Source organism: Cheilinus undulatus, linkage group 5 (genome assembly GCF_018320785.1).
Source record: "Cheilinus undulatus linkage group 5, ASM1832078v1, whole genome shotgun sequence".
Classification (NCBI taxonomy): domain Eukaryota; kingdom Metazoa; phylum Chordata; class Actinopteri; order Labriformes; family Labridae; genus Cheilinus; species Cheilinus undulatus.
The window spans coordinates 32,329,161-32,349,364 of record NC_054869.1 but is presented as its reverse complement, the minus strand read 5'-3'; the positions used below and the strand labels follow the sequence as shown (position 1 = coordinate 32,349,364).

General features: G+C 38.9%; 2 protein-coding genes across 4 annotated transcripts in view; both read left to right on the top strand.

Moving 5' to 3' along the window:
* Window positions 1–970: 970 nt before the first annotated feature.
* fsta (follistatin a) lies at window positions 971–7,000 on the top strand. Of its 3 annotated transcripts, none has more exons than XM_041788609.1 (6): window positions 971–1,154; window positions 2,342–2,533; window positions 2,718–2,936; window positions 3,054–3,278; window positions 3,822–4,052; window positions 5,848–7,000. In XM_041788609.1, exons 1-6 carry the CDS (start codon window positions 1,064–1,066, stop codon window positions 5,934–5,936), a joined length of 1,047 nt encoding a protein of 348 aa, XP_041644543.1. In that variant the 5' UTR covers window positions 971–1,063; the 3' UTR covers window positions 5,937–7,000. The 3 variants fall into 3 exon arrangements, with proteins under 3 accessions (XP_041644543.1, XP_041644542.1, XP_041644544.1); XM_041788608.1 differs by having other exon boundaries at window positions 2,342–2,539; XM_041788610.1 differs by lacking the exon at window positions 5,848–7,000 and having other exon boundaries at window positions 3,822–4,060.
* Window positions 7,001–9,955: 2,955 nt separating this feature from the next.
* The window catches only part of ndufs4 (NADH:ubiquinone oxidoreductase subunit S4), a 37,464-nt gene continuing 27,215 nt past the window's right edge, over window positions 9,956–20,204 (top strand). The window contains exon 1 of the mRNA XM_041787821.1: window positions 9,956–10,103. Within this exon, the coding sequence (XP_041643755.1) occupies window positions 10,021–10,103 (83 nt within the window). The 5' untranslated portion in view covers window positions 9,956–10,020. The remainder of the gene's footprint in view (window positions 10,104–20,204) is intronic.

The following is a 20,204-nucleotide window of genomic DNA, read 5'->3' as shown; positions in this document are numbered from 1 at the left end:
GCAGAGCTGTAACCAGAGTTCCGCTGAAGAGGTCGCGCAAGGACTTCTGAGGGAGTTCAGCCTGTGCGTCAAAGTGCGCACATGCGAGTGTGTGTTGCGTGTGTGTGTTTCATTCAATGAAATGCAACACCCCGCTCCTCTGTCTGAAGCCTCTTCGGAAACAGGTTTGATTATATTTAAAAGCTTGACCCGGGAGAGAAACCCAAACAACTGTCTGTTCTAATATTAGCGGTGCGGCTGCGGACTACTATGAATTCTATTATTGTCTGGGCTCGGATGTATTCCAACGGGCACGTCTCATCAAAAGATTTACACTTTTGTCTGCAGCTGGTGGAAAAAATATCAGTTACAACCATGTAGTACTCTTAACTAAGGACTGACGGTATGTCCGGATAGGTATGTTGGCTCTGGGCCTGTTCGGTTATACACTAATAAAGGCCTTGAAAAAGTCTTCGCCTCACAACGACCTCTATGTTATTATGATCATCATCATCATCATCATCATCATCATTATTATTATTATTATTATTATTATTATTAATATTATTATTAATATTATTATTATTATTATTGTCTTAAAGGTGCGTACCCATGCCATGCGTAAAAGCCAAGCGTCATTTTTCCATCTAACAACATGGCATAAAATCACAAAAACTATTAAAGTAAGACATTAATAATTGTTGTATTCATCAAAACTAAATTCTTATCAACTGTCACTTTTTCCCTGGTCTGCTGTTTGCTTTTGCTTTGATTCAGAAATCGAGTCTCTTTGTAACAAATTCATACATATTTTCATATTCTCTGATTATTGCTGCAAGAGAAAGTTGCCTGTAACGATGTCACCTGATTGGGATTGAAGGAACTTTGGTAAGAAAAAAAAAAAAATCTCCCCACCCCCACAGAAGAGGAGACCGCCCACCAGAGACAGTCAACCCGAGACCCCTTATAGATTTAAAAAGAGAGGCTGCATTCTCAGACTGACACTTATTCAACACTGCCACCGTAAGCAGATTACTTTTGCGCTCGCCTGTGTCAAATACGTAGTTCACTTTGCCTCTCCATCATGTTTAGGATGCTGAAACACCACCTCCACCCGGGCATTTTTCTCTTCTTCATATGGCTTTGTCACCTCATGGAACATCAAAAAGTTCAAGGTAAGCTCTCTTCATCCGTTTTCTTCTATTCGTTCCGTTTTGGAGAAACTTCCACTGCTGTCAGACACAAAACGCACACCGACTGTCGAATACTTGCTGCAACCGAGAAACTTTTCAAAGTGAGTTCCCTTCTTTTTCCCGCTGATAAAACTCTCTCCGCATCAGACAGTGCGTGCGTAAAGCGTCCATAAAACAGGTGCCATATGGGACACTTCAAAGTGAGACTAAATGGCAAGTTTTTGCAGCCTTCGCCTGGGCGCACACACTTCAGGTCGCCACGCCGCGTTGCAGCGCCAGCTTTCCATAATACCTGTGCATATTCTCATACTTAAGTCTGAGCAAAAGGAGTCTTACGACGTTGCTGCTAAATTTGAAACAAAGTTCAGATTATCCGCTGTGACTTCATTGATTTGTAATGAGAACATTCCCTACAGGCACACATTCAGCATTGTGTGCAAAAATGACATTTTCTCCTGCAATACAATGTCTTAGACATCCAATCATGCATTTAGGACTTTTGCATTCAGTGCTTTTCTTTAAGAGTTTAAAATCAAACTTGATATGTTGCAAACCTGTGCTAGATTCAAGAAACACAACTGTTTAAAAATCACTTCTGTTCGTCTGAGTCGGTTCAGACATCCTGCTGTTGTCTGGATCAAAGATATGTCTGTGCCACATAAACAGGATTGCACTTGTGCGTTTTTATTTCCGTTTAGATATTTAGAATAAGTTTTAAAGTGCTTGGTGAAAAAGCAAGTCATTGTCTGGGGGATACATGTCTGGGATATTGTTGTTAGGCAGTGTAGACGGAGGAGTGTGGCTTTTCTGAAGGAGATTGGCTGCTATTTAACGCTGTCTAGACGCTCCACTTTCTGTCCAGTGATAACAAGGAGGCTCTGGGAATAAAGGACAAACCCCCCTCCGAAGATTCTTCTTACTTTTTTTTTTTTTTGGTTTGTGGTTGCATTGTAGGGGCTGTCAGTCACTGATAGGATAGGCAAGTGTTAACAGTCTCGCAAAAGAAAAAAAAAAAAAAAAAAACAGACAAAATAGTGCCGGGAGGGCGAAAGGGAGGGAGGGAGCGTCTCGGATAATACAGGCTGCGTGTGTGTCTGGTGCGTCTGGGTCAGCGGTTTCAAACGTTCAACATGCGACATTTGGGGCTTTTTGTGTTTGTCTGTTTGCAGCTGGGAACTGCTGGCTGCAGCAGGGGAAGAACGGGAGGTGCCAGGTGCTCTACATGCCCGGGATGAGCAGGGAGGAGTGCTGTCGGAGTGGAAGACTGGGGACGTCCTGGACCGAGGAGGACGTCCCCAATAGCACGCTCTTTAGGTGGATGATCTTCAATGGCGGAGCCCCCAATTGCATACCTTGCAAAGGTGGAGGTGCACTCATTTCCCTTCGTTCTCTCATAACACACATCCTCACTGATTAAGTTGATAAATCCTACTTATGAGCCGCATTCAAAATGCGCTAATTATTCATTCTTAATGCACCAGACTGGTTTTACGCACAAGTCCAGTGCCCCCGCGAGCATCGCATAACACAAACGTTTTCTTATAGAAACCTGCGATAATGTCGACTGTGGGCCTGGAAAGAGGTGCAAGATGAACAGAAGAAGTAAGCCGCGCTGCGTGTGCGCGCCAGACTGCTCCAACATCACCTGGAAAGGACCTGTCTGCGGCTCAGACGGAAAGACCTACAAAGACGAATGCGCACTGCTGAAAGCGAAATGTAAAGGCCACCCAGACCTGGACGTGCAGTACCAGGGAAAGTGCAAGAGTAAGTGAATGTTTTGCATGTTTTTCTTAAAGCTGCACGCGCCACTCTTGAGCAACATGGTTCTTTTTTTTTTTTTCTTTGCAATTTTCACATCTTTCCATCTCTTTGTCTCGACAGAAACGTGCCGTGACGTCTTGTGCCCCGGCAGCTCCACATGCGTCGTGGACCAGACGAATAATGCGTATTGTGTGACGTGTAATCGGATTTGCCCCGAAGTGACGTCGCCCGAGCAGTACCTGTGTGGAAACGACGGGATCATCTACGCCAGCGCGTGTCACCTGAGAAGAGCTACCTGTCTCCTGGGCAGATCCATCGGAGTGGCATATGAGGGGAAATGCATCAGTAAGTGTGAAGCTATCATCAGACACGTGAGTTTGGGAGAGCACCTCCAGCACTGACTCTGATGATTGTTTGAGAGCATTTTGTCCCTGGCCAGCTCTGCAGTTGTTCTCTGCTCATTTTTGCCAACATTCCTTTGAGGAGGGGGTCTAAGTGTGTGTGTGCATGCCTCTGTGTTTGTAGTTGCTTGTGTTTGCTCAAGAATTGATAGACATCTTATTATTTCCTGATGTTGGCAGCACTGGTGCACATGGGAGAGAGGGGGAGGAGAGGGGGAGGGAGTAAGGGAGAGAATCAGGGGAGTGCTGGGGGCCATGAAGGCATGCTTCAAGTTAATATTTGAATCAGATGCTTTCTTATCCAAAAGAGGGAGTCAATCTGAGCCATGTAGCGTTAACTTAAACATGCCTTGTTGTCTCCTAACACCATAAATCAGGATTTACTTTTACTCCTTGTTTAGTCATTTGGTCCTTCTTGAAAGCATTCTTGATAATCCACCTAATCAAAGATTTCCCCTGTTGCTGATTTCCTCCCCTATCCTTCTAGAGGCCAAGTCATGTGAGGACATCCAGTGCAGCGCAGGGAAGAAGTGTCTGTGGGATGCTCGGATGAGCCGAGGCCGCTGTTCACTGTGTGATGAGGCCTGTCCGGAGAGCAGGACGGACGAGGCAGTGTGTGCCAGTGATAACACCACATATCCCAGTGAATGTGCCATGAAGCAGGCTGCCTGCTCTATGGGGGTTCTGCTGGAAGTCAAGCACTCGGGATCTTGCAACTGTAAGTAAACAAGAAAAGCAAAAATATGAAAAGAACGAAACAAATCCCCCCCTAATATCCCTCTCTCCGAGCAAAGACGATATTTCATGTTGCTTCCCCTCCGATGAAAAACCTCCCTTGAAAGTGCCCCCCCATCCCGACTTTCCCCAAACTCTCCCCGCCTGTCAGCCTCACCACCAAGCACAGCTTGAGCAAGCAGAAAGGACTTGGGAATAGAAGAACTTGCATGATGTTGTCTTTGTTGCTGGCTTTTGTTCTTGTGTTCTTGTCTTTTTTTCTCCTTTTTTGATTTTACTCTTTTCAATTCTTCTGCAAAACAAAAACAGAAAGATGAATGAAAAGGCAGAAATATATATAAGCAGACTCGGTGTAAGTCTGGGGAAAAGCAAACTTGATTAAATAATTACAAATAACAAAGGAAACTAATTTTGTTTGCAGTGGAACAATCCTGATATTTAAATGTCTACTTAACTTTATTGTCATATGTGACCTGCAGGAGCAGGTTGCCTTAAATCCCATGCAGTTTTTCTTGTAATCAATATGATAGTTGTCACATCTTTACAGCTTGTAAATTCCATGGTCACAATTGCTAGTCATTGGTGTATTTTTGTTTTGTATTATTTTCTCTTTTTATTGCTTTCGGCTGTAATCAATCAAATCAAATGCACTGCCTCTTGTGACATACACCTCACTGCCAACATGTCAATAAGGACAGAATAACTTTAAATATATGGTGTGCATAAGGTGATTGTAACATTGGTGCCATGTAAGTGATCATAACAGGGGGTTTTAACACTGATTTTCATGTAGACTTCTTGTCTGTGGAGCCCTCAAATCTGCGGTTCAAATTGAATGATGGCCTGGAGGAAGTATCAAATTTACATTCCAAGACAAGTTTTTTTTCTCCTGGCTGAGTACATAAATGTGATGTGCCTAAGGTATGCAACTGAAACCAAGGGACCAACTTTATGATCACCTCATGAGCTAAATATAAATGTGATAGTCCACAGTGTGCAGGATAAGCAGAGGAAGCTTGTAGAACCGCGCTCTCTTAAAGTCTCATTGAAAACTTTACCTTTAACTGTTTGTGCTGTTTCCAGTGAATGTGCTGTCCAGAATGTGTATCAAAAATGACAAATCCAATCGGATCGATGAGGGACTGCCTGTGTTTTTTCTTTTTTTATGTATTGTCACTCTTGCTCCTGCTTGTGTGCATTATTATTATTATTATTATTATTATTATTATTATTATTATTTGTCAGATGTAAAAAGAAAAGGAAATACCTCAAAACTGTGTTGACACCCTGCTTGCTAAGGCCAGGCTGTGACACAGAGTCCTCCCTCCCTGTACGTTTGAGCCAGAAAAAAAAGTCGATCCGAGCAAATACAAGAACACAAGAGCACTTTTCTGTGTTTTGTGTGTCTGCTTTCAGGAATCTGCCCTAAAGACACCCGATCCACTGCAACCATCAGCGCCCTAGCACCCCTCCTTTAACCCACCTTGTCTGACCCCCATACCCGACCTCCCATCTACCCCTACTCTCCATCATTTTCTCTTAATGCCACCCTGTCTTGCCTCATTATGTTGCAGAATTGGGGGTGTAATTGTCACACAGATGCTTCCACACATATAAGCTCACACGCACATAAAAACATAAACACGCAAAAAGAGAAAAAAAGGGAGAGTGTGTGCCAGTGGCTTTGCTGTGCGCTTTTCTGTGAGAACATTCATTGATTTTCTGCAGCTGTTGTGGTCCATATTCATACAACAGCTACCGTATATTCTCCCACATAGCCATTACAGAAGACCATGAAGAGGATGAGGAAGATGAGGACTCAGACTACAAGGCCTATGTCCATATATCTTCTTTACTGGATGGATAGGCCCCAATCACTAGGGGTACAGTCCTAGGGCAAGGAATCATGTCCATACTGTACATTATGTGTATGCTTATTTATTTTTTAAAGAAAAGGAAGTATACATATAGTTCAGTCTGCTAGCTGTTTATTTATACTTTTTGTGTTTTATAATTTATACATTTACAATGTCAGGCGTACTATCTACCATGATATATTGTGTTACCACTCATTTCCCCTTTTTTTGTTGTTGTCCCTTTTACTTTCTTTTTTGTCATGAAGAAATATATTTGTCCAAAGAGAAGCAGTGTTATTTATTTGTCATGTTACGTGTAAGTAAAAGTCCTCTACAAGCTGTAAATTGCATTCCCTGAGCTGTACAAATCTGCTTGTTTCTGTCAGATCTTTATCACAGATGTTTATGTCACACTTACGTAAATGCATGTTTAGGCTGCGTGTTTATTTATTGGGAATATATCAATCATTTTATGTACAGAAGTGTTTCTGGTTTGTTTACAACTCATAAAAACTGACCAAAGGGATTCTCTCAATGGTTTTCTTTCTTTTTTCTGCATAAGAGCATTGTTAAAGCTGCAACACAGCAGTGATGGAGGGGAAAAGAAAAATAGAGCCAATTTTTTTTTCTTTTCTTCTTATCTTTTGTTGTCATCCTTCTGTTTTTTCCCTGTAGATGTGTTTCCACACAGAGACGACAACTTTAGACATTATTCAATAGAATTTATTTTGTGTCACCACATTAGAGCAGAGCTAGACTTTGGATGATACTTGATTTTTTTGTAAACAATGTGCCATTAACATTTGTGTGCTGTCTTTTTGCCAATGTGCTCAATACTGCTCTCGAAGAGCTTAAATAGGACTAACGTACTGCAGTACTCCACATATATCAGACTTCATCACTTTGTTTCTTTTTTTTCAGAATGCATTTTATTTTCAAACATCACAAGAGAAATACAAAATTCTGTTATGAATATATAGTTTTGTATTTTTTATGTAAATGTCATATGTACATACAAAGTTTGATGGTATTTGTACAGATATGAAGAGTGAAACAATAAAAGTTTTTTTCCTTATACTTTTTCTGACCTTGCTTTATCATTGATTTGTAAACATCAGTTCTTGTTCTCAGTAGTGATGCTAGATCTAACTTATAGACCTACATGCAGTTAATGTTTGGGATATCTGATGATCTACTGTTACTCTTATTGGTCATCACACATTTAAACAGCAGAGTGAATACACAGCCACAATGCAAAAAAAGTTGGGAGAACTCAAAATTTTAAGTTTGGACATGAAACTTCACGTATTATGCTTTGCTCTTTAATTGACTCAACCCCTTAGTTCTAATTTTGATAACTCAACTGTAAGTTGCAGTAACTTGTAATTTTACATTGCAATAACGCGAAATCCTTAATTCTATTATCTGTACAGTAAAACTAAACAAATTGAAACTGCTAAACATTTTGTACAAACAGATTCTGTCAATACTTTTAAGTAGTAGAAAGACATTTTTAGAGTAATCAATACTTGTACATTTATGCTGGGTTATCTTACCTATTTAAGTAAAACTACACTATGGAAATTTTACTGCACTTAAAAATTCTGTTTAAATCCAACTCAAAATAACACGAAGTACTTTTCATAAATCTATGTTCTTTTTCCACTGCAATTGTCCTTACTTTTCCCACATACTTAAATCTTCAACATTTATGTTACTTAAAGTGGGCCAATTTTTATGACGATGAGTGACAATAACTGAAAGATGCACAGTGAACCATGAGGCCTTCTTTCATGGTGTTCATCATACCAACCATTGTATACTGCTGCTGCTCTCCACATACAGGACCTCTTTGACTGAGTCAGTATCTTCACTCATAGTGCAAAAGTGTCTAATGTCTAAAGGTATTCTGGTAAAAACTGCAGATTAGGGGATGATTGTCAAATAATTTGAGTACAATGACAAAAAATACTTAGAATAATTGAGTACTTTTGACTAACCAGGGGATAGAAGGTAATCAATTACATTTAATCAAATTACTGTAATTGAGTAGTTTTTTGGGGGTTACTTGTACTTTTTCAGTACATTTTTAAATCAGTACTTTTACTTGAGTACATTTTACCAGGAGTAACAGCACTTTTACTTGAGTACAGTACTCTTGTGCTATTTCCACCTCTGTTGACTACACAGGATTGATTTCATCACATCCCCTAACAGCTGTTGTACACAGCAAAAACTGGAGTGTTGATCCACCGGTGTTAGTTCAGCGCTGTAAGGAGTCAGTTCCTTTAACTGCCCACTGTGATTTAAGATCTGGGGAATTATATATTTCCCATCATGCCCTTGGGCAGATTGTTTACATGCGTTTCATGTGTGTTTGCCTGTAGTACAGTGATTCCTGCTGGTGTTGTTTCAGTCATGTGTCTGTTGTTTTTGTTTTTGATGTGAGATGCATTTGCACTGTGGGTGAGGGTACCAACAGAGTTAGCATTTCCGCCAGTGACTTTAGGTGCTCCTAAAGAAGACATAGACATATTCTTCTATGTCTTCAGTATACACTGCCTTGCTACGAGGTTGACTCTCTACCCACCTTGTCACAGATTTTCATGAGTTACTGCAGCACTTTCAAAAAAGATAGTTTAACGCTATATGAGTTCAATTATCATTGTCAATTTGCTGTGCATTTTACTTTATCATAGAGGTGTGACTTTACCTGAAAAACTGGTTGGAGATCTACTCTTTTGCTGTTCTTACCAATAAGGAAAGGTAAGATTTGACTGTACAACTCCGTTGTAGCTATTCAGTACTTAAAGTTAACTTTAAATCAAATACTTTTTTCTTTTATTTGAGGAGATGTATACACCAGTGCTTTTACTTTTAGTCAACTAAATCTTAAACAAATAAACTGCAGTTTTACTTGAGTACAGTAGTCATGTAAGTTTTCCATCTCTCCTCTTAAAACAAAAAATGTCATCAACACAGCAAAACAGAGTTGAAGTAGCTGAATTGTATTTTTAAGCTGACACATCTGTTTTTTAACAAACGTGAACTGTTCAGTCTTTTCAGTAGTTCCTTGTCATACCATGTTCTGATTATTGCTTTTTTAGTTTATACTATTTATTAATCTATTTAACCAGGAAAAACCTCATTGACATTAAGAATCTCATTTACAAGAATGTACTATTATGTATTGTTAGGTATTTGTCTTGGCAAGCGTGTGTGGTGAATTCCCTGAATATATGGTTATAAAACTGCACAGATTTTGTTTCCTGTTAAGACCAATATGACTGACTTATTTGACAGTCCTAAAATATATGAAAATGGTCAGCAAGCCTCACCGTCTCCATGACTGCCGTCATGACTGGATTCTGGTCTGCCATTCTGTAGATTTTCCTTTGGGAGCAAAAAAAAAAAAAACCAGCCTTATCATATGCTTCAAGGAAAATTATGTCCATTAATCAGAGCTGAAGGTAGAAGACTGTTTACATATATTTTACCACTTTTCATCAGTCAGTTATGTTAGCTTCTTTCTCCTATTTAGTTTCCATTATAGTGGTCAGGACCTTAGACAACTGTAGTCACAAGTATGTCTATAAAACAGCTTTCTTGTGAATGTTACAGGCGCTGATGATTAAGATGAAAATGACGGGAACGTGTTTGTTATTTATCAGAAATTAAGTTTAATGCAACTTTAACTCACACTTGAAACCTATTTGTGCAAAACGTGTACCTGATGAGTAAACAAAACACTTCTTTGGTAATTTCATGGATTAATGGTTAAACACCGGATAATCAGAGGGGTACAGTCAGCTTTCCTGGAGTGTATTCTGGACGCCTGCGGCTATGTGGATCCTCTGGATGTACTGAGTTTCTTTCCATTAACACCATCAGCATCGTTATTTGTGATATGAAACAAACATCGCTGGCGTAAATAGCCGCTGGATGTGTCTGGACATGTTCTTCAGAATGTAACACATCCCTGTAAAGCAATTTTAGATGCTGGCATCAGGCCTCTAGCGCTCTGCAGCTGTCTCCTTCCGCTTCTCGCTCTGTTTGTTCCTTCGTGGACACCGTACGTCGTTGTTGACAACAATCATGGCGTCCTCAATGTCACTTCTCGGTTTCAGGCGTTTGTCTTTGATAAATGCAGCGTCTAAATTGGTCTTTAACCCTGCCAGGTAATGTCGTATTGACTTTTTATTACTTTTATAACCGCACGTGCTACTATGAGTGTTTTTTGTGTAAAAATGTGCTCTCCAAAACGAAGAAGGGGCCCAATGACTTGGATGTCAGGCTAGTAGGTGACTGTAAGCTAGCGAGCGTGACCGCGTTTATCATTAAAAGAAGCATGTTTAAGGATTATTACTCATTGCAGATGCGCGTACACGCATTTAACTATATTATGGTCTGAAAATTAGAACTTTTAGCGTACTTGTTATCACCCAGTGTCACTGTAACCCGTGTCCTTAGAGCACTTGTCTAGTCTGCTAATTAGCTAAGCTTAGTTCTAGCTTTGTGAGACTCACTACAAATCAGGTTAAGAGTAACACAATTTTGTGTTTCTCACTTGTCCACACAGCATGTGCTGCATACCATTACTAATTTTCGGACTGACTGGATCTTATTAAATAACAGACCTCCATGCAGCGACTAGGCTAAGCTAACGTATACAATACAGCAGGCTAACCAACCCTACAGAGAACAGCGACCTTACTGTTAAACTTATAAAAACAGCAAATAATGTGTCAACATCAAGGATTTAAGTGTTGGTGCGAAATACTAATTATTCTTTATATGTATTTTTGAGTGATTGTTAGTTGAAATCGTATTTTGTTTGAAATTTTGGTCTAAATGAAAGCCTATCTTGGTCATCGTATTCATAGCTGCACATTGCTAAAAAAACAATAATGCTGCTCTTCTGAAATCTTTGACGCTTTGATACTTGATAGGATATTTTAATATAATTTGAACCTCTAAATTCAGTTCTTATGACACACAATTTAAAGTTAAAGGTTAAATAAATGAGCAAATTTTAGTCTCAAAACACAATTAACAGTGGAAGGAATGATGATAAATAAAGAATACTTAATCTTAAGTAAGTCTGTTGATCTAGACTAAAACTCCTGTAACTTATTTTTTCATATAGCCAATATTAATAGCTGATACAGGCAGATTTTTTATAGCCAAAATATCAGTTGCAGAAATTTTCTTATCTGCAGATACCAATAATTCACTTTTTCAAACAAATATTTGCTGATACTGATATGCTGATTATATTGTGCATTGCTACAAAATCTAAATTTTGACATAAAATTTAATCATCTATCCTGCTTAAAAAGAAGTAGAAGGATACAGAAAAAAGGCAAGTAAAAATGAATTCCTTTGTTTTTTTTCTGAGATATTTAAAAAATAAGTAAACTAAATTTCCCATTTGTGATTAAAGTTTAGGCTGACAACTTGTCTTTAAAAGTGAACTTTGTAATTTTGGGGGAGTATAGTGAGACACATAATAAAAGAAATTCAATTTTATTTTATAGTAGTGTATACCATTGTTAAGTATGAAGTTTACCTTTTTTACTACTCTAGAAACTTATTCCTCAAGCAAACACCAAAGCTGTTCAACAAAGAAGGTAGAATGGGAACGCTCATCTTAGAAATAGGTTATATCATTGTTTTTTGTTTTTTTTTTAGAAAAAATTTATTATTGGACGTGTTTTTTTTAAATGCCTGTCTTAGGGCTGGGTGATATGGCTTAAAATTGATATGCCTATATATTTTTGCTATATACTGATATACGATATATATCGCAGTATTTTGAAATATGCTCTAAGTACCTGTATAATGTTTAATTCAGCCCCATATGACCCTAGTTTGATGATCAAAATCAATATAAAGTCAAACTTAGCACACTGTTTTATTTTGAAATGGACTTCGCTCAGTCTTTTACTGATAAACCAAACGTACATAAGTCGTGAAACACTCGGTCTTTTACAGTGTATGAACAGTTCTGAAATGTTTTCTGTGTTATGTTCACTATTGCTGGTTATAAAATGATTATTTTCCTCATTAAGGCTGAAGCAAAACTACACAAAACTCACCAATCCTGCATGCAGTAAATGGCCAAAACCCTGCAGTCTAGTCCACCATTCAGGCTCACAGCTTTGATCACATTGGTCCCTTATCTGTGCTGATGAACGCTGGACCATTTTCTGATAAGTTCATGACAAGAGAGCATCTTTAGACCTTATTCAAGAAACTCTCCTGTGTGATCATGGGGGGTGAAAGCTTGTTTGGAGGCAGGAACATTTTAACTCCTCGTTGGCGGTGTTTTGAGCGGTTAGGCTGAGATAAGCCTCCGTAGTTGTGGAGAAGTGGATCACATTTTTCCACTGCTGGGCCATCTTCTCTCTGGCATGTACGACTCTGGCAGGAAGTTTTCAGCAAAATGTTTGTGCCCAGACAAATCCCACATTCTGGGTGAAGTGTCTTTATGAGATTTTTAAATTCTGACTTTTCAACAACACTAGGCTCATTTATTTAGCAATGTGTTGTGTTACTGCAACTGTTATCTTGGCATCATCTTTCAGCATATTTTCAGATTACCACGTGAGTTCGACCTCTTCCCTTTAAAAGCTGAAGCCCTACCAGATGACAGACCCTGCGCTATTTCTCGTATTAATAATAATAATAATGATAATAATAACTTTATTTATAGAGCGCTTTTAAAAACAAAGTTTTGCAAAGTGTTTTGATATGGTTAAGAGCAAAGCAACATTAAGAGGGGGTAAAAGCAATCAGACGTGATAAGAGAAGCAGGACAACAGCCAGTAAAAACAGTAAATTTGCAATAAAGGAGGAAAAAACCTGTCAAAGATAATGCTCTATACAAATGAGGCTTTAAAAATGATAAATTTAAGAGCAAAGCAGAAAGAGAGCAAACAATAAAATGGACAGAAACATTAGAGAGTGATGTAAAAGTGAAATGAAATAAACAAAGAGTAAAAAATAGGAATAAATCTGTTACAAGATTTGAATCAAATTAAATCATTAGAACCAATTAAGAAGACGAAGACGACATCACATAAAAGCAAGTCTGTAAAAATGTGTTTTAAGAAGTGATTTAAAAGAACCGACTGATTCTGCATGCCTTATCTCCTACGTCGTTCCAAAGTCGAGGAGCCCTGATGGAAAATGCTTTAGTTTTAAGTCTCGACTTTGGAACAACCAGGAGGTTCCCACCTGAGGATCTGAGGCTGCGGGCTGGGACATAGGGGATTAAAAGTTCTTTTTTTCTTTTTCTTTTTTTTATTTAACCTTTATTTAGCCAGGTAAGTCCCACTGAGATCAAAGATCTCTTTTTTCAAGGGAGACCTGACCAAGAATGACAGCAATGCATAGTTTCAACAGCACATGCGCTCAAACTCACAACAATACACAATAAATATAAACAACAATAATAAAATAATCATCAGTTGAAACTAGGGCTGCAACAAATGATTAATTTTTATGTCGACTAATCTGGCGATTATTTTTAACGATTGGTCGACTGATCATGGCTATTTGGCATACTATTTTGGATCCCTGTTTTACCTTGCCTTCTTATGCATGCACACCTGTGAGAACTTAATGGTTTAGCAAATTGACATGACATGTCAAGTTGCTACATCGTCAAGGTTTGTTTTTCCTCTAATACAAAAGTATTGAACTGATAACTAAAGTAAACTGCACACTAAATAGCGTTACTGAAAAAACGTTACCCTAACAAATATCAAAGATGGTTTTCCGACTGATTAACGTACAACACCAACGTTAGGCGTATAAGTAGGCTACTGGAATTAATCCTCGTGCCTGAAGCACAAAGGGCTCAGTAACTAAATGCAAAAGATCTAAAAGATATTCATGCAACTTGCAAACTTGCCCACTCACTGTATTTGAAGACGCAGCAGCTACAGTGTGTTTACATTTCAGGTGTTCGTGCATTGCCGTAGTGCTGCCATGGTACGAGAGTTTGACTTGACACAGTTTGCAGTTGACTAGTTTCGCCAATTTGTTTTCTGTAAAATGTTCCCAAACTTTAGAAGCTCTGGGTTGGCTTTTTGGTGCATTCTCTGTGCTTTCCGCCATGCTTAACTTCTTCTTCTCAGTTTCTGTGAATAATGTAAACAGTGGGAGCGATACTGCCCCCACCACTTCCTGTAGTGAACTGCAAGTACAGATGAGTCCTTACCGGCCGGTACTAGATTTTACCAATATAAAAAAACAATAATACGACGCGTCGACACTTGAATTCCCGCGTCGACAAATTTTTATAGTTGACACAAACGATTATGTCGACGGATTGTTGCAGCCCTAGTTGAAACAGTGGCATTCAGAGAGTTTGAATTCAAGAGTTTTCACTAAAGATTTAAAAACATTCAGAGTCACCAAGTTCTGCAGTTTAAATTCAGTCAGCAGATTATTCCATGCAAAAGGAGCAGAGAACCTAAAAGCCTTCTTTCCCGGTTCAGTTCGGACTTCGGGAACAACAAACTGCACAAAGTCATACAAACGCAAGTTGTGCAATCCATCCTTCAAGATCAACAAAGAGGAAAGGTAGTCCGGAATGCTGCCGAGAACAGCTTTATAAATGAAGACGTACCAATGACCAAGGCGACGTGTAATAAAAGAAGTCCAGATGACTTTAGAATATAAAGTACAATGATGAGTCAGAAATCCACAGTTAGTGATAAATCTCAGAGCTCCATGATAAACACTATCTAGCACATGAAGACTCTGAGTAGAAGCATTCATGTACAAAACATCGCCATAATCAAGAACAGGCAAAAAAGTAGACTCAACCAGCTTCTTTCTGGCATAAAAAGAGAAACAGGACTTGTTTCTGTAGAAGAAGCCTAGTAAAACCTTCAGCTTTTTAGCAACATACTGAATGTGCTCCTTAAAAGACAAGTTTTCATCTAGTAAGAACCCTAGATATTTAAACGAGGATACCAGCCCAATTTCTTGACCATCTTTAGTAACAATTTTCTCAGACAGAGATCTTTTAGCTGTTCTTGAAGATGTAAAGAACATGAGTTTAGTTTTATCTGCATTTAGAACAAGTTGCAGCTTGTTAATCTGATCTTGTACTAAATCAAAAGCATGTTGAAGATTTACAAAAGCTTGTGCAGGCGTAGGTGCACAGCAATAGATGACAGTATCATTAGCATAAAAGTGAAAATAAGTGTTTGGAACATTTTGTCCAGGACAATTAATATACAAAGTGAATAAGAGCGGTCCCAACACTGAACCCTGAGGAACCCCCTTGTGGATCTGTAAAAACTCAGATGTGACACCCTGTGATTGACCAGCCTGGGTTCTGCCACTAAGATAGTCTACAAACCACCCAACAGCATGCTCTGAGAACCCAGAAGCTTTAAGACGTTCCAATAAAATTCTGTGTTCCACAGTGTCAAAGGCTTTAGAAAAATCTATAAAAAGAGACACACAACACTGCTTCTTATCCAAGGCCTTAAGAATATCATTAAAAACTTTCATAGCAGCAGTGGTAGTGCTGTGGTTCTTTCTAAATCCTGACTGAAAGCTAGAAAGAACAGAATTTGTAGCCATGTATTCTTTCACTTGATCACTGACCAGAGTTTCCAGCACTTTTGATAGCACAGAAAGTTTTGATATTGCCCGATAATTATTTAAAACAGTTTGAGCTCCTCCTTTGAAAAGAGGGACAACAAAAGCCGATTTCCATATCGCAGGGATTTTATTTTCACTAAGAGATAAATTAAAAATGTGACAAAGTGGTTCAGCAATGAATTCAGAAGCGAACTTTAAAAAGAAGGGCTCCAAATTGTCTGGGCCAGCTGGTTTATTGTTGTTAAGATTTTTCAGAGCTGCCAATACATCATATACACTAAAAGGAGCAAAGTTAAAAACAGGAGTGTCACATCTGGTTTCTTCAGTAACTGAAGAAATCTGGGGGTGTGTATCAGATTTAAATACAAATCCTGAGGAAATAAAATGTTTATTAAAAGAACTCAACATGTCAGTTTTATTAGATATCTTGTGGCTGTCCATGATAAATCTGGTTGGAAGGTTAGCAGATTTGGACTTATTTGAAAGAGACTTAATTGTGCTCCAGAAGGTTTTTGGGTTGTTAAGGTTATCTGTTGTCAAAGACAAATAGAATTCAGCTTTGGATTTACGAACAACAGATGTGGATTTATTTCTCAGCTGCCTAAAACAGAGCCAATCAGATTCACTTCCAGACTTGCGTGCCCTGGCCCAAGCCTTGTTCCACTCATGCAGCAGGTCTGAAAGCCCTCTAGAAAACCACGGGTTATCACGCCCTTTGATTCTATACCCACGCATGGGCGCATGCTTATTCACAATTTCACTAAGACCTTCATAAAAATAGTTCCAGGCAAGTTCAACATCATCAAAAAGGGAGACTCTGTCCCAGCAAAAGTTACACAAATCATGCATGAATGCTTGCTCAACAAAGTTTTTCATAGCGCATTTTTCAATAAAACGAGGCACACTCCTTGGTATCCTCGTATCCTGAACAACAGCAATAACACAATGATCACTCACATCGTTTGGAAAAACTCCAGAGGAAACATAAACAATATATTCTGAAGCCAGGCCTTTCAGTGCCTTAAAAGTAAGAAGTAAAATCTTAAAATCAATTGTAAAATGAATGGTTAGCCAGTGTAAAGATGCTAAAATCGGGGTGATGTGATGTCGTCTGTTTAAACTGGTTAGAGTAGTCATAGTCCATCTCTGGATGCTGCTAGCTCACCGCTAACTCACCACGCTGCTGTGTTTATCTGCTTCCTTTCTAATGCGTCTCTCTATTCCGCTGATACAAAAATGCACACGTGTGGGGGAGGGTTTTCGGGATGGGCGGGGGAGTGAGCTCTCTGCTGTGAGAGATGCGTTCAGGGAAAATGGGAGGAGCAAGACTCCAGCAAGAACTACATGCTGACGGCTCAAAACTTCCACATAATTTATACTCAATGTTTGCAATATAGTCATTTTATACATTGTACATGGCAAAAGCCACGATACATCGAGTATACTCGATATATCGCCCAGCCCTAGCCTGTCTTTGAAGAAGACAGTAGATAGAGTTTGAAATGAGGATGAGAGAGAGTGGGAAATGACATGGAGGAAAAAAAGCCACAGGTCTGACCTGCAGCATACATGGTGGACGATCTAACAGATCGGCCATCTGTGTCCATACAGGGCATTGATATGAAACTATTTATTGTTTATAAAGACTTCCATCTCCTCAACAAGCCGTTGTGTATTAAATGTTTCTCATTTTAACATACAGGTACATCTCAATAAATTAGAATATCATAAAAAAGTGTAAGCTACTTTTATATGTAATTTAACTCAAAAAGTGAAACTCATATTCTATAAATTGATTACATACAGACTGATATATGTCAAGTCTTTATTTCTTGTAAGTTTGATTATTATGGCTAACAGCTATTGAAAACACAAGATTAAGTATTTCAAAAAATAACAATATTACTTAAAACCAATAAAAAAGGATTTTCAACAGAAATGTTGGACCATCTGAAATGTATGAATATGTTCAGTGCTCAATACTTGGTCAGGACTCCTTTTGCATTATTTACTGAAGCAATGCAGCTTGGCATGGAGTCGATCAGTCTGTGGCACTGCTGAGGTGTTGGAAGCCCAGGTTTCTCTGATAGTGGAAGTCAGCTCTTTTGCCTTGTTGGGTCTGGTGTCTCGCATCTTGCTCTTCACAGTAAACCCCTTAGATTCTCTACAGGGTTTAGGTCAGGCAAGTTTTCTGGCTAATCAAGCATAGGTATACCATGGAACTTAAACCAGGTGTTGGTACTTTTGGCAGGTGCCAAGTCCTGCTGGAAAATGAAATCAGCATCTCCATAAAGCTGGTCAGCAGAGAGAGTGCTCTAAAAACTTCCTAGTAGATGGCTGCGCTGACCTTAGACCTGATAAAACACAGTGGACCAACACCAGCAGATGACATGGCTCCCCAAACCATCACTGATTGGAAACTTTACACTGGACCTCAAGCAACTCGGCTGTGCCTCTTGTCTCTTCCTCCAGACTCGGGGACCTTGATTGCAAAATGAAATACAAAATTTACTTTCATCTGAAAAGAGGACTTTGGACCACTGAGCAACAGTCTAGTCCCTTTTTGTCTTGGCACGAGGAATGTGACATTTGTAGCCCATGTCCTGGATCTGTCTGTGCATGGTGGCTCTTGAAGCACTGACTCCAGCTGCGGTCCACTCCTTGTAAAGCTACCCCAAATTCTTGAATGGGCTTTGTTTCTCAGTCCTCTCAAGGCTGTGGTTGTCCCTGTTGCTTATGCACCTTGTCTACCACACTTTTCCCTTCCGTTCAATTTTCCGTTGATGTGTTTGGATACAGCACTCTGTGAACAACCAGCTTCTACAGCAATGACCTTTTGTGTCTTACCCTCCTTGAGCAGGGTGTCAGCGATTGTCTCTGGGCATTTGTCAAGTCTTCCCCATGATTGTGTAGCCTACTAATCCAGACTGAGAGACCATTTAAAGGCTGAGGAAACCTTTGCAAGTGTTTTGAGTAGATTAGCTGATAAGGGTGTGACACCATGAGTCTCAAATATTGAACTTTTTCACAATATTCAAATTTTCTGAGATACTGAATTTTGGGTTTTCATTATCCGTAAGCCAATATCATCAAAATTAAAAGAAATAAACTCTTGAAATATATCAGTCTGTGTGTAATGAATCTACAGAATATTTGAGATTAGCTTTTTTTAAATTGAATTACTGAAATAACTCAGCTTTTTGATGATATTCTAATTTATTGAGATGCACCTGTATTTCTGACCAGTCCATCCTGTATCCAGCCAGGCAAAGCTTGATGGGAGTCTTTTCTTTTATATTTTTAAAATTTGCTGCATGTAGACACACTTAAAAATAAATGTCACATAAGTCAGCCAATAAGCTGCTGAAAACATGATGTTGGCATATAATATAATATAATATAATAATACTGATCTGAACAGACTGTATTTTGAGAAAGATGTGGTGTTTTCTTGGTGGCTAGTCAAATAGCAGATGATTATTTTTCCAGTCTTGTTGGATTCATTTCACAGGCTAAGTAGGAATGTGAGTAATTGCTGTCTTACCTGACTGCACCATCAGCTTGGCTTGCATGACTTGTTATCTTATATCTTAAGATATAGTAATAACAATAATAATAATTAAAAAGCAATAATTAACATTTATAACTGGGGAGATTTCCTTGAACTAGGACAGTGTTTTATTTTGTCAGTATTTCTTTGAGCTCTTGGTAAACATGTGGGCAAGGACATATTATTTGGTGTCAGTCGATGTGATTTGTCCCCCTGGATTTTTTGCAAAAGCCTTAAAAATAGTTGCTTTTTTCCTGTCAATCAATGCTGAATTTCCCTTTAGTTTAAAGGGCAATCAGAAAGTATTCAGAAATCCTTCATTTTCCCAAAATTTTCTGATGTTGCAGTAAAAAACAAAAGTCAGTTTTGTTCTCATTAATCTACAGTCAGTACTCATTGTGACAAAGTGAAAACAGAATTTTAGAAAATGTTGCTAATTTAGTAAAGAGCAAAAACACTTGAATTTAGCTCAGGTACCTCCCATTTCTCTGGATCTTTGCTGAGATTGTTCTACACCTTTACTGGAGTTCATCTGTGTTGAATTAAATTGATTGGACATGATTTGGAAAGGCACACACCTCTCTATAGAAGGCCTCACAGCTGAGAATGCATATCAGAGCAAAAACCAAACCATGAGGTCAAAGGAACTGCCAGCAGAGCTCAGAGACAGGATTGTTACAAGGCACGGATCTTGGCAAGGCTACAAAAAATTTCTGCCGCACTGAAGTTTCCCAAGAGCGTGGTGGCCTCCATGATTCTCAAATGAAAGAAATCTGGAACTACTAGGACTCTTCCAAGACCTGGTCATCCTGCCAAATTGAGCAATCATGGGAAAAGGACTTTAGTAAGAGAGGTGTCTTAGAACCTGATGGTCACCCTGACTGAGCTCCAGAGATCCTGGGTGGAGATGGGACAAGGTTCAGAAGGAGAACCATCACTGCAGCCCTCCACTGATCTGGGCTTACAGCAGAGTGGCTAGATGGAAGTCTCTCCTCAGTGCATGAAAACCATCAGGCTGCAACATACAAAACTGAAAAAAATGAAGGGGGTCTGAATACTTTCTTAATGCACTGTGTCTTGAATAACATAAAGTAATTTTATT